This window comes from Cyclopterus lumpus, chromosome 15, assembly GCF_009769545.1.
Source record: "Cyclopterus lumpus isolate fCycLum1 chromosome 15, fCycLum1.pri, whole genome shotgun sequence".
Taxonomy (NCBI): domain Eukaryota; kingdom Metazoa; phylum Chordata; class Actinopteri; order Perciformes; family Cyclopteridae; genus Cyclopterus; species Cyclopterus lumpus.
Window position 1 is genome coordinate 22,481,600 of NC_046980.1, and position 12,172 is coordinate 22,493,771.

Below are 12,172 nucleotides of genomic sequence, written 5' to 3' on the forward strand. Positions count from 1 at the left end.
GATTCAAGCCTGGCGAATGAACAAGGCAAGCGAGCTCATACAGTACAAGTACTTCTATCTAACTGTCTGTCTGCTTCTAGCTCTCTGAACACGCTAATCTTCTCAACATCATCTATTAGCAATGCACGAGTCATGCTTTTTTTAAATGACCGCACCCACCCGATCCGTTATGAGAGCCCGTCCTCACCGACCCCAAAACAATATGCGTAAATCAACCATCCGAACCCAACCTGCCAGCTTAATGCTTCATAGTCGGGATGGAGGTGTTTGAGAGAGAGAGACGGAGAACGGGTAAGACGACGTGCTCTACTGCAAGCAATGTTTCTGTAAGGTATTACAAACTCGGACATAGGGCTTTGTCATTTATTGACCCGCGATACTTTCCAGAAGGCTCACCCGACCCCCTGTGGGTCCACCCGTGTACCCCTACCGGCTATGAAGGGTTCTGGTTTCCGTGAAAGCAAAAGTATTCACGGCCGTTTTCATGTCTTATAGGATTGTTCTAAAAGATCCGAAAGCAACGTGTCTTCATTTCTGTGGTGTTGTTTGGGTTCTGCTGGGGTTTGAACGGGGCTGCGGTGTCTGCAGGGCTGACCCATGTCTCTCTGTATTGCTGACATGATGATGCCTGGGCAGGAACAGGTATGGACACCCTGTCGGATGCTTATTGTTGTTCCTTCCGAGACGTCACCGCTCATGTTCCATTTTGGTTTGGCTACTGTGGTGCATGCCTTGTTGTTTGATTTGATTATTTGCAGATGGAAGTTTTTGTTTTTTTCTTGCATTTTCCAGCTCTCCATTTGGTGCCAGTGTGTTGTGTTTTGGTATTGATGTGTGAAAACCTTGAATTTTTCTTTTTACTTTTACCATCCTCACCTTGTTCTAAGTCCGTCCCATGCTTCAGCCGTTAAAACGTGCCCCTCCCCCTCCTCTCCAGACACCAATCAGGCTCTCCGGCTCTGTCTGGGTACCAAGGCAACCGGGGCAGAGTTTGGAGCGGTCTCTGCCCTCAGCATCAACCACGATTGCTCGCGACTTCTCTGCGGCTTCGCCAAAGGACAGGTATATGTACTCGAGACACACGCGTGCACGATCACGTGCACTCTTGTCGACCGGAGAAGGAGAGCGGCGCATTAGAAAAACAATGGCTAGATTGATCGATTTCTGAAAATAATCGAGCTGTAATCCCAAATATGGCTTGATTGTCTCTAACTATTCTTGCCACGTGCCAGTTGTTGTCCAGTCTGGGCCCTGAACGCATCTTCTTCCTCTGAGGTGGTGGAGGGAGTGTTCATAATCCACATTAGCTGAACAATATTATACAGTTTGAGGCACACAATTCTCCAGAATCCCACGAAGCCTTTAATGTATGTTTGACCTTTTCCTGGATTAAACAGACTCGTGCTTCTCTCACTGTATGTAGCTTAAGCCAAATATCATGACATGAAAATGACAGGAATACTATATTAAATAAATGATCATCGCCAATTAAATACAAACTTAACAGTAGTAATTATTATTATTATTCATTGTAATTGACTTTGAAAAGAGAATTGTCTTCACCCTTATCTTCTTCTTCTTGTTCTTCTTGTTCTTTTTCTTGTTCTTTTTCTTTTTCTTGTTCTTCTTCTTTGTCTTTTTCTTCTTGTTCTTCTGAAGTTCTTGTTCTTCTTCTTCTTCTTTGTCTTTTTCATCTTCTTCTTCTTCTTCTTTTTGTTCTTCTGAAGTTCTTGTTCTTGTTGTTCTTCGTCCTCGTCTTCGTCTTCTTCTTCTTGTTCTTCTGAAGTTCTTCTTGTTCTTCTTCTTCTAAGTCCTTAACACTCTTTCTCTCTGTCTGAATGATTAGATCACAATGTGGGATCTAGCCAGTGGGAAGCTCCTGAGAACAATCACTGATGCCCACCCTCCAGGGACAGCTATACTGCATGTGAAGGTACATAAACACACACACACACACACACACACACAATCAAAACACAAGTTGGATAATAAACACGTTTTTGTGTCATTAGTTCACAGAGGACCCGACTCTTGCGGTGTGCAACGACAGCGGAGGGTCCGTTTTCGAGCTGTCTTTCAGGTAAATGACTTTCATGGCACAATGTATAACAATGTACGTGTATTAATCCCTTTTGTAATGTGTGATATTGGGGTTGTAACGTCACTTCCATGACTTTCTGCCTCCGGACTCATTTCTGTGACAACGATATGCTCTAGTCCGACTCCCCGGATGTAGACGGTAGATTCAAAGTGTAAAGTGGTGTCACTGATCTAAAGATGTGCTTTTTAAGATGTTTGGAGAGCAACAATATAACAACATGTTTAAAACCATGTCAATGGAAAGAAATGCTCCGTCAAGCATTAATGCATGAGAATGTTAAACGCTTTAATGTTGCACTGAAAGATAGGAGGGGCTATGCTTGACCCTCACTTGTCTCTGTAGTGCGTATTAGTAATAATTCACTCAAACTATACACCACCGTCCTGAGCTTTGATTGACAGGTTTCTATTCTTCTCATATCTCGTATCTTTACTGGTGAGATAAAAGATGAGATGCTTGTGGGGGGACCGTGAACCCAGTCTCTTGATTCCAGTCCCCGTCCCACTCCCTTTGTTCCCAGGAGGGTGATGGGGATGCGATCCTGTGACTCTCGATGTCTCTTCAGTGGTTCTAAAGGGGAGGTCTGCTGTATTGAACCGCTACGCGCTCCTCCAGACTTCAGAGAGCATCCCATCACACACTACTCTCTGCTGGCTATGGCCTCTCTCACCAAGGTATGCAAACACCGGAATCACTACTTTTACTAATTAAATATTGCACCGCATTAAATATGTAACATTAAACAACCTTGAACGGTCTCATAATACGTTGATCTTTAGTTTCTGCTCTGAAGAAACTGACTGCACTGACAACAACTTTGGTGATAAATGAAACTATAATCGAATGTAATAAATTAGATAATAAATGGCATATTTATTATCTAAATAAAAATGTATTTATTAATACATTTACAATACATGTATTTATTATCTAAATAAAAATGTATTTATTAATAATTTTATAACACATTTATTTATTATCTAAATAAAAATGTAATTATTAATACATTTATAACACATTTAGTTATTATCTAAATTTTAAAATGTGTAATAAATTAGATTATAAATGGCATATTTATAATTTACTATCTAAATAATACAACTTTGATTTATAATCAAATATAATAAATGGCATGTTTATTATCTAAATAAAAATGTATTTATAAATAAATTTATAATAAATGTATTTATTATCTAAATAAAAAAACTTTAATTTATAATCAAATGTAATAAATTAGAGAATAAATGGCATATTTATTATCTAAATAAAAATGTATTTATTAATACATTTACAATACATTTATTTGTTATCTAAATAAAAAAGTATTTATTAATAAATTTACAATACATTTATTTAATATCTTTAAAAAAAAGTATTTATTAATACATTTATAACACATTTATTTATTATCTAAATAATAAAACTTTGAATTATAATCAAGTGTAATAAATTAGATTATAAATGGAATATTTATAATTTATGGAGCGGACAAAGTTGTCACATTGTGACATGTGAGGTGTGTCGATTGAGTCACGACGTCCACTCGTTCATTGAGTAACATGCAAGAGAACATTCCACCTGAACCGGCAGCCACGGTGAATTCAATCATCTGTTCTACAGAATGAAATCATTTAAAACACAAGACGTTCTGATGTCGGGTGTGAACTGACACGCTTGAGCCAGGTGAACGGGGCCTGTGAGGCAAGCAGGGCTTCCCAATCCCCCGACACAGAGCATCCTCTGCTCGTCCACTCCACGGTGGGAGAAGTGTGTGATGTTTCTGCCTTTTTTGGTTTTCTTTCACCAGATTCTGGTGATTGGACTGAAGCCCTCGCTGAAGGTCTGGATGACTTTTCCCTACAGCAAGGTCTGTGTGTGTGTCTGCTCGTTGAGCTTGTTAATGTGCGCATGCTGGTCCAGATCAATTCATACAATGTCGTATTTAAATACCTTTACACACCGGGGGGGGGGGGAACAATTACACGCCACAGAAATGCAAAATACCTGCCTGTGAATATTTTGCATAAAAAGTCTTTTGAGATCCAGCAGCGATGTGTAATCGCAAAAGGTTGTTTTGCTCAGGCAGCTACAGGGATACTATTGAAAAATCTACGTTTGGAAAAGGTGTTTTATTGTTTATACGTTCTGTGTGAAATAATCCATGTAAAAGTTCATTAAAAGGTTAATTTCACCATTATTTCCACAAGTCATTGAAGTCCTTAAGATTTGTACGTTTGTGAATTTGTGGAAGAAAGTCCTTAAAAAGAAAAAAGAAATAGACATAAAGAGACACGAGTATATAGTTGAAAGTGCTTGAATTTATATATTTTGTGGCGAAATTGAAGTTGTTTTACTGTCTGCCATCACTGCCACACAGCACAACTAAAAGGCGTCTCAACATGTATTTTAATGTCTCCGCATGTGATTGTCTCTCACCAGTCTGATCCGTCCAGTGTTCCTCAGCTGGCCTGGCAGTTTGTTCCTGTTCAGAAGACCGTCAACCCGATGCTGGCCTTCTGCAAAGGAGACACGGTCCACTTCCTCCTGGTATCTGCTCGACTCACTCACAACTTCAACGCAGCAAAATACACAATCCACACAAAAGAAGTGCTGCTTTTTGGTTAGCTGTCTCTGCGAGGGTCAGAATACAGATTTTCTACATGTACATTAGGGGCTATCTTCTGCTTCTACTACTTAGAACCACAATCAATCCTGCAGCCGACGACAGTTGCATTATAGGAATGGTACAATAAAGATATGCAGCATCTTCATGTTTTCATGGAGAGAGAGAGGACTTGAGCCAGTTTAACTCAAACTAACTGACTTGAAGGCCCAAATAAGAGACTAATGGAGCTGTAATGTAATATTTCCCAGGTGTCTACATGCTAAACTGTGTGTGTGTTAGTCAGTGTGTTTTCTAGTCTGTTTTAATGTTCTCGCTCCTGTGCTCCGGTTGTTTGTTCAGGTGAAGAAGGAGGAGACGGGGACCATCCACGTCATCAAACAGAAACAACTCCACCTCAGCTGTGACATCATCAGCCTGAGTGTGAGTACCTGACTAGAGCCCCGAAGCCAAGCTCACACTCCACCACTACAGGTCCTCCGCTCGCTGTATCGTCCACTCCACACGACTTTTATGCTGCTTTTTAAATTAGGGAACTCCCAAAACTGTTGGCTATAAAAGAAATCCTGGCTAAAGCCATGACGTGTGAACGAGGCCAGGAGGGCTCATGAATCAGTGTTTGTTGAGGGCTCCCCTTAAGTCTGCAGCCCTTGGGTGGTGTTCATATTTGTGTTATTAAGCCAGTGTTTGTGGGGCTGGTGAACCCGCTGCCTTTTTGTGCTTTTTAATTCAACACATTCAACAGATGTTTACTTCATTCCAATTACAAGCAATATAAACGGCATATATGGTCAATATTTGCCCTTTACCTTTTAGTTGGATCACATTTATGAATCAATGTGCTCCTTCTCTCTCTTCCAAAATCAATTGCGAGGCCCTCTGAGCAGAGCATCTTTTGGCCATCTGGATCAGTAGTGATGAGGAACCACACGGGCAAAGCTACATTTACTGTGCCCCGCCCCCAACGAGCAGCTGGGATGGAGTTTGAGTAAATAAAGGATTGGTTCCCGCAAGACAGAGAGTAAAATGTGCAGACAGTCCTCGAATTTATGAAAACGGGTCCCACAGACCCGAACGCCACACGAGGGTTTTAAAGGGAATCGCCCGCAATGTGTGACGGTATAACGGTGGTGACTATGTGGCTGTGACAGAACCGCCCCCCCTGGCACAAAGACAGGCCTCGCTTCAGGTACCAGTGATAGACCCGCCCCCTTGGTGGTCCCTCCTCAGGTTGTAAGGACGGTGCTTCTTTAAGTATATATATTTATGTTTATTTACTCTCAGCGAATGACTTCGTTGCCCTCCTGTCTCCATGTCTCTGCAGTGGATCAACAGTCGCACTCTGGTTCTCGTAGACAGCCATGAAAAGCTGCAGGTCGTGGACCGGCCCAGTCAGGAGGTTTTGGAGACTCTGGACTTGGAGCAGGTGCAACTGGTCTATAACAGCCGGCATTTCAAATCGCTGGCAACTGGAGGGAATGTCTCCCAGGCTCTGGTGAGGGGTTAGCTGGTGGGGAACAGGATCAGAAGTCAAACTTCACATGGACCGGGTCAGAGGTCAGAGGTCAATGTACAATACATGTTCCATAACAGTCTTCACTTTATAACAAATTGGATTTGAAAGGTAAGAAGTAGGGATCTTAAATAATTTGCTCAAGTTCAAAATAGGTAGGTACCAATCCCACCTTTCTCACATCAAGTACAAGTACTTACATTTGGGTGCATGTGGGACTCACTGCCCAACGTGCCAGTGGTACCGGTTGCAGTTCGAGTACATGAGCTCAGTGTCGGAATAAAAGCTCTGACTACATTGATGCTTTTTACACTCTTGGAAATACAGGTTTCTATGCCTTGTTCCACCCGGAACCCTTTCAGAGGGTTCTATAAGGAACCCGGCAGAAAAAAGTATACCTAGCACCATCTGTGAAAGGTTCCACCCAAAACCCCGTATGAGAGGACCTTCAGACAGCCTTCTGTGGTGTGATGGTTCCAACCGCAACAACATCAAAAAATGAACAGGCTTCGTAATGAAATCCATTGTCTCACAAAGAAGCTTTGAAAAGCCCGTTCTTCACAAGAGGGTTCTCCAGAACTCCAGCCTCAAGGTGAAATCCATTCATATCGGTTTGATGGTCTAACCCTAACCCTGAAGGCACACGGCTCTGTAGAACCTTTTTTTCCCCCTTAAATGCCGTAGTACTCTCCAAAACCTGAAAACATTGTCCTCTTAAGTCCACCGTCAGAGGAGCAACGCAGTCGGGATCCATCCATTCCTCTCTCCACCAGATACGGACATTTTGACCTGTGCATGTCTTCTGGTCTCCTGCATGTGTGACAGTGTGTCTGTTTTCCAGGCTTTAGTCGGAGAGAAGGCCTGCTACCAGTCGGTCTCCAGCTACGCAGGGCAGATTGTCTATTTGGGTACCAAGGTAACGTGTTGTGACAGCTGTGGTCAAAAGACACCGACTACCAAACATTAACAACAAAAAACAACTCTGGTGCTATGATAAAGAATACAAAACACAAGTAATATTGATAACAGTAATACAAATAACAGAGAAAGGGAGGTGAGACTAGTCATCCATCAAATATGAATCTTTGCTTTGCTTTAAGTTGCTCATTAAATCACACAACCTGTTGATATGGGAGAACCAAACATCTGGCCGAGCGGAGAAGAACACGAGTGTTTGTTAAAAGGGAAGAACAAATGTTTTTTAAGGGTTAATCACTGAGCCCAATGCTATAGTTGGAGAATGAAAGGTACAATTCAATAGATGTATTATCGCATTTCTCACAGCCTGTCAATGTGTGGTTTCCTCTAAGCCATCGTAACTTGTCTCTACTATACCCGGAACCATCAACGACCAAAAGATGCAGTCATTCGCAGTATAAATGTTTTCCTCTGCACAACATGAATGATAAATGAAGCGCATTAACACCGCCAGACACAATAGCACGACGTCAAAGGGAAGAGTTTACCCATGAACTAAAAACGAGGTTAAATGTAATCAAAAACACACGCAAGTAGTCGATTGAGTTGGAGACTCTTCCAGTCTGATGGTGACCTTCCAAGCACGTCTTTGAGGGTTCTTGGCGAGCGTCTGTGGTGATCGAAATAGAACTAAGAGCTATTTTAAGTGTGAAGGATACGTTAAGTTAATGCTTTAAAAACAAAGAACAGCCAGTGAAAAGAGAGATGATGCTCAAAAGCTTTGGTTCAACCGCCTGTCAACTGAACTCAGAGAATACATCGTTCAAAGGCACTCCTGGTGGGAGTCGTTTTAGACATTTCCACTTCGTTAATAATATTAATAATGCTCTCACTTATTTCACTAAATGCAAAAAAGCATGCATCTAATTGCAATCATATAGCATTTGATAAAGTCTGCTTAGAAATGTGTCGTGTTCTTTGTCCTACGTGATAAGATTGTGTGTCTCATGTTTAGTGCTCTCTTGTTTTGCAGTCGGCTCACATTATGGCTCTAAGGAACTGGAGAGAGGTGTGTATGAGTCTGTAACTGTTGGTGAATAATGTCTGTAGCATCATATATATATATATTTATTTATCTTTTATTTTCATAACTGCTGTGTGCATTTTGACCAACTGCACGATAATAACCTGGTTGGTTAACTACACTTTTCATCACATCGTCCTCCAGCTGGTTACATTGAAAACCCCTCTGATTTTGGGAAATATTGACAGGTACATAACACATTAAAAACATGTACTTTAACTGATATTTCCATTGTTTTTCATCTTTTTGTTAACATATACAAACAGACAACAAACCCACCGAGAGGAACAGGAAAATAAATACATACAAATAAATAAAAAGAGGTCACCTCATTTCGCCGAGCCAGACGTCTCCATACATACATACATGTACCTAAACACACCCGTATCCTGTACATCTGTATGTAGACATCACTCTACAGAGTAAATACACAGTCATCACACCACACAAGTACAATATATCCGGAAATTAGGGGAGCATTTTTAAATATAAATCAGAAACTCTGTGCATATCCCACAGAGGACACAGAGCGGACCCAAAACCTGCAGCTTTTGTGTTTCCTGTTACTGGTTGTCATGGAAACAAATCAGCCAACATCCAGTGTGTCTGTCTCTGAATATTGAAGAGCACAAAGTCACTTTTTATTGCATTTTAACAAATTACAATCGGGGGTGACGCACATGAATATGTCCTACACTGGGTAATCATCCCCCTGGTTGACCTCAGTCTGACCCCTGTCCGTCTCCGTCTGTGCCTCCAGCGTATCGACTGCCTGCTGAAGCAGGAGCATTTCGTTGAGGCTCTCTCTCTGGCCTGGTCCTTCCACGAGGGCACTGCTAAAGCTGTGGTCGGTGGGTATAACACATGTTATAACACACCCGGCGGCCTGTAGGCCACCTGCTGGTTCCGCTCCTCTTCACCGATGAGCGGGTGGTCCTTTGGTGGAGGAACCGAGCGATACCATTTGTTCTGGATCATGCTCCAGGGAACACCATCCCAAATCAGATTTGGATCCATGTTATTATTCTGCTTTCGTGGTGCATGTGCTCCAAATATAATAATGTGTGCCGTGTGTTTATTCCAGGCCTGTTGGGAGATCCAATGAAAAGGAAAGGAGTCGTGAGTGACAAGGTGAGCACACAACACCGCTGCCGGCTGCGTTGACGCCGTGGTGGACGTTGAACTCCAACGTGAGCCCGTAACACTGTGTGTGTGTGTGTGTGTGTGTGTGTGTGTGTGTGTGTGTGTGTGTGTGTGTGTGTGTGTGTGTGTGTGTGTGTGTGTGTGTGTGTGTGTGTGTGTGTGTGTGTGTGTGTGTGTGTGTGTGTGTGTGTGTGTGTGTGTGTGTGTGTGTGTGTGTGTGTGTGTGTGTGTGTGTGTGTGTGCAGATGGTCGAGATCCTCTTCCAGTTGGCAGAGCACGCTTTGAAAAAGTGTCCAGAGCACGGCAAGATCCAAGTGATGGAGCAGCACTTCCACGTAAGCTAACATGCCTTCGAGAACACGATCCAGCCATGTCATTGAGTATATGGGGGTGACTGTGGCTCAGTGGTGAGCAGGGTCGTACTTCAATCAGAGGATCGGCGGTTCGAATCCCGGCTCCGCTAGCCCATGCCGATGTGTCATTGGGCAAGACACTTAGCCCCCAAAATTGCTCCAGTAGCTGTGACTATGGTAGTTAGCTACTCCTGATGGGCAGGTGGAACCTTGGCTCCTCCCATCCGTGTATGAATGATGACGAGTAGTGTGAAGGAGCTTTGAGTGGTTGGAAGACCAGAAAAGCGCTCTACAAGTACAGGTCCATTTACCATTCATATCAACATTGTGTGTGATCAGGATGTGGTTCCAGTCCTGGTGGATTACTGCCTGCTGCTGAAGAGGGCGTAAGTAGACATGCAGACACACACACACACACACACACACACACATATATGCAAGCTTTTGCATCCAGTGAAGACACACCATACGGTTGGTTACTGTATTAACCTTGAGTCTTAATTTGTACTCATAATATTCATAATACATGATCTTAATCAAATTTAAAGACACGTTCTGTCTATTTCACAGCATGAATTTGGATGGATGCCTAATTCAACAACTTTCCAACAACTTTAAACTCCTTTTTTATAGCTGTAGTTTAGTATATTTGGTTTAAATTATATATATTTTTAACTAGCTTACAATGATTTTAAGTACGAGGTTAATTACATGTTCGTGCTGACTTATTACGAGCAGACCAGGAGGAGTAAACAGGGCTGAAGGGCAACAGGTGTGACCTCCAGGGCTCCATCACATAATGTGTCATGCAGCACGGATCTCAACCTCTTATATATGAATAATATATCTAATAATATAATATATTCTGAATAATGACAGAAGCTGAGGCTCACCAGATCTCGCTGTGGCCTAAACAAGTCGTGGTCCACTTCCTAGTGTTGTGAATAAGAACGCTAAAGTAGTCGTTACGTGATTTTAACATTAAACTCAAAATGAAAATAAACTACTGTGTGTGTGTGTGTGTGTGTAGTGACCTGATGTTCAACCAGCTGTACACTCAGCTGGTGGAGAACACGGTCGCTAAGGGCGTCTTTCTGGAGTCACTGGAGTCGTACATCGTTGCGGACCGTCTCGGTCACCTCACCACGCCCATCATGAAGGACCTCCTGGCCCATTACCATGGCAACGGTATGATGGACAGCCTGGAGAGATGCATTGTCCACCTGGATGTGACCAGCCTGGACATACAGCAGGTGGGTGCCGATGCGCAGCAAGGAGTGTATGAGGTGTAAACAATGCCAGACTTCCGCTGGTATCGTTCTTCAGTAAAAAGTCTGTCTGTCTGCTTGAAGGTGGTTCAAGTGTGTTGGGAAAACCAACTCTATGACGCAATGATCTACGTGTTCAACAGCGGCATCAATGACTACATCACACCTATGGAGGTAGGAGTCGGACTGAAGCTCATATAGAGTGTTCACAGCTCAACACCAACTGTACATCAGGTCTGGAGCAAATATTCGTAATGATTGTAAACGTCATGTTTTTATATTTCAGAAACTCTTTGCCGTGATTGGCCCACAGCTCAGAGCGGGGAGGAGCCTAAAAGGTGAGGCAGGAAAGCACACGGCCCAGAGTTTTAAGTTTAAAAAAAAAAAAAGCACATTAAAAATCTTGAACCCTTTTTTCCTCTGGGACAGATGAGGAAGTGGTGATGGGAAACAAACTGCTGGTGTACATAAGGTCAGTTCACACCGTGGTATACATGATCTCTGCCTATGATGCACGCCGTCACAAAGACGTGGGACGAATGGCTTCCCTCTTATAGCTTTCCTGATATTGCAAATGACGGGCGTTGAAAGTCGTGTCTGCTGTTTAATAGTTTTCCACAGTTTATTTTGCAGAGCACAGGTGTGACAGGTAGTCGACGTGTGAATCCAGATTGGAAGTGGATCAGGCTTCATATAGCTGCTGATGATTGTTAGACAATCCTTGTAGCTACATAACGTTTATCCTACAACACACTTGGTGATTGTTAAGATGAGAAAGAAATCCCCAAAATACAGTGAATTAGATGTTGATGCAAACACACCAAATAGGCCAAAAATGGTGATTGTCGAGTTTTTGCATTTTCAGTCAGTAAGTGTGTGTGTGTGTGTGTGTAGCTGCTGTCTTGCAGGAAGGGCGTATCCACTTGGAGACATCCCTGAAGACCTTGTGGTCCAAGTCAAGAACCAGGTAAACTGTAAAGGTTCATGGTTCTGCAGAGAGACCCTGAAAGAGTTTGACCGGTCATGTGCTGCGCGATGCTGGCAAGATGACGCCCTACTATTGTGTCATCTGAAGAATGACACTAGCCTTTATTATATGCTTGTGTGTGTGTGTGTGTGTGTGTGTGTGTGTGTGTGTGTGTGTTTTTGTCTCAGGTGTTTGAGTTCCT

At 42.7% G+C, this 12,172-nt stretch overlaps 1 protein-coding gene across 3 annotated transcripts in view; it reads left to right on the top strand.

Moving 5' to 3' along the window:
* The window catches only part of vps8 (VPS8 subunit of CORVET complex), a 36,126-nt gene that overhangs the window by 10,820 nt on the left and 13,134 nt on the right, over window positions 1-12,172 (top strand). Inside the window, exons 7-26 of one of the 3 annotated variants that reach the window (XM_034552861.1) lie at window positions 938-1,062; window positions 1,847-1,933; window positions 2,013-2,080; window positions 2,622-2,775; window positions 3,909-3,968; window positions 4,541-4,648; window positions 5,067-5,147; window positions 6,049-6,219; window positions 7,079-7,153; window positions 8,189-8,224; window positions 9,000-9,090; window positions 9,324-9,370; window positions 9,628-9,717; window positions 10,075-10,121; window positions 10,766-10,988; window positions 11,088-11,177; window positions 11,290-11,341; window positions 11,433-11,475; window positions 11,898-11,970; window positions 12,159-12,172. The exon at window positions 12,159-12,172 is cut by the window's right edge and continues 106 nt beyond it. In XM_034552861.1, the coding sequence (XP_034408752.1) occupies window positions 938-1,062; window positions 1,847-1,933; window positions 2,013-2,080; window positions 2,622-2,775; window positions 3,909-3,968; window positions 4,541-4,648; window positions 5,067-5,147; window positions 6,049-6,219; window positions 7,079-7,153; window positions 8,189-8,224; window positions 9,000-9,090; window positions 9,324-9,370; window positions 9,628-9,717; window positions 10,075-10,121; window positions 10,766-10,988; window positions 11,088-11,177; window positions 11,290-11,341; window positions 11,433-11,475; window positions 11,898-11,970; window positions 12,159-12,172 (1,735 nt within the window). Of the gene's footprint in view, window positions 1-937; window positions 1,063-1,846; window positions 1,934-2,012; window positions 2,081-2,594; window positions 2,776-3,908; window positions 3,969-4,540; window positions 4,649-5,066; window positions 5,148-6,048; window positions 6,220-7,078; window positions 7,154-8,188; window positions 8,225-8,999; window positions 9,091-9,323; window positions 9,371-9,627; window positions 9,718-10,074; window positions 10,122-10,765; window positions 10,989-11,087; window positions 11,178-11,289; window positions 11,342-11,432; window positions 11,476-11,897; window positions 11,971-12,158 lie in introns of all 3 variants that reach the window. The other 2 variants (XM_034552860.1, XM_034552862.1) reach the window with 2 other exon arrangements.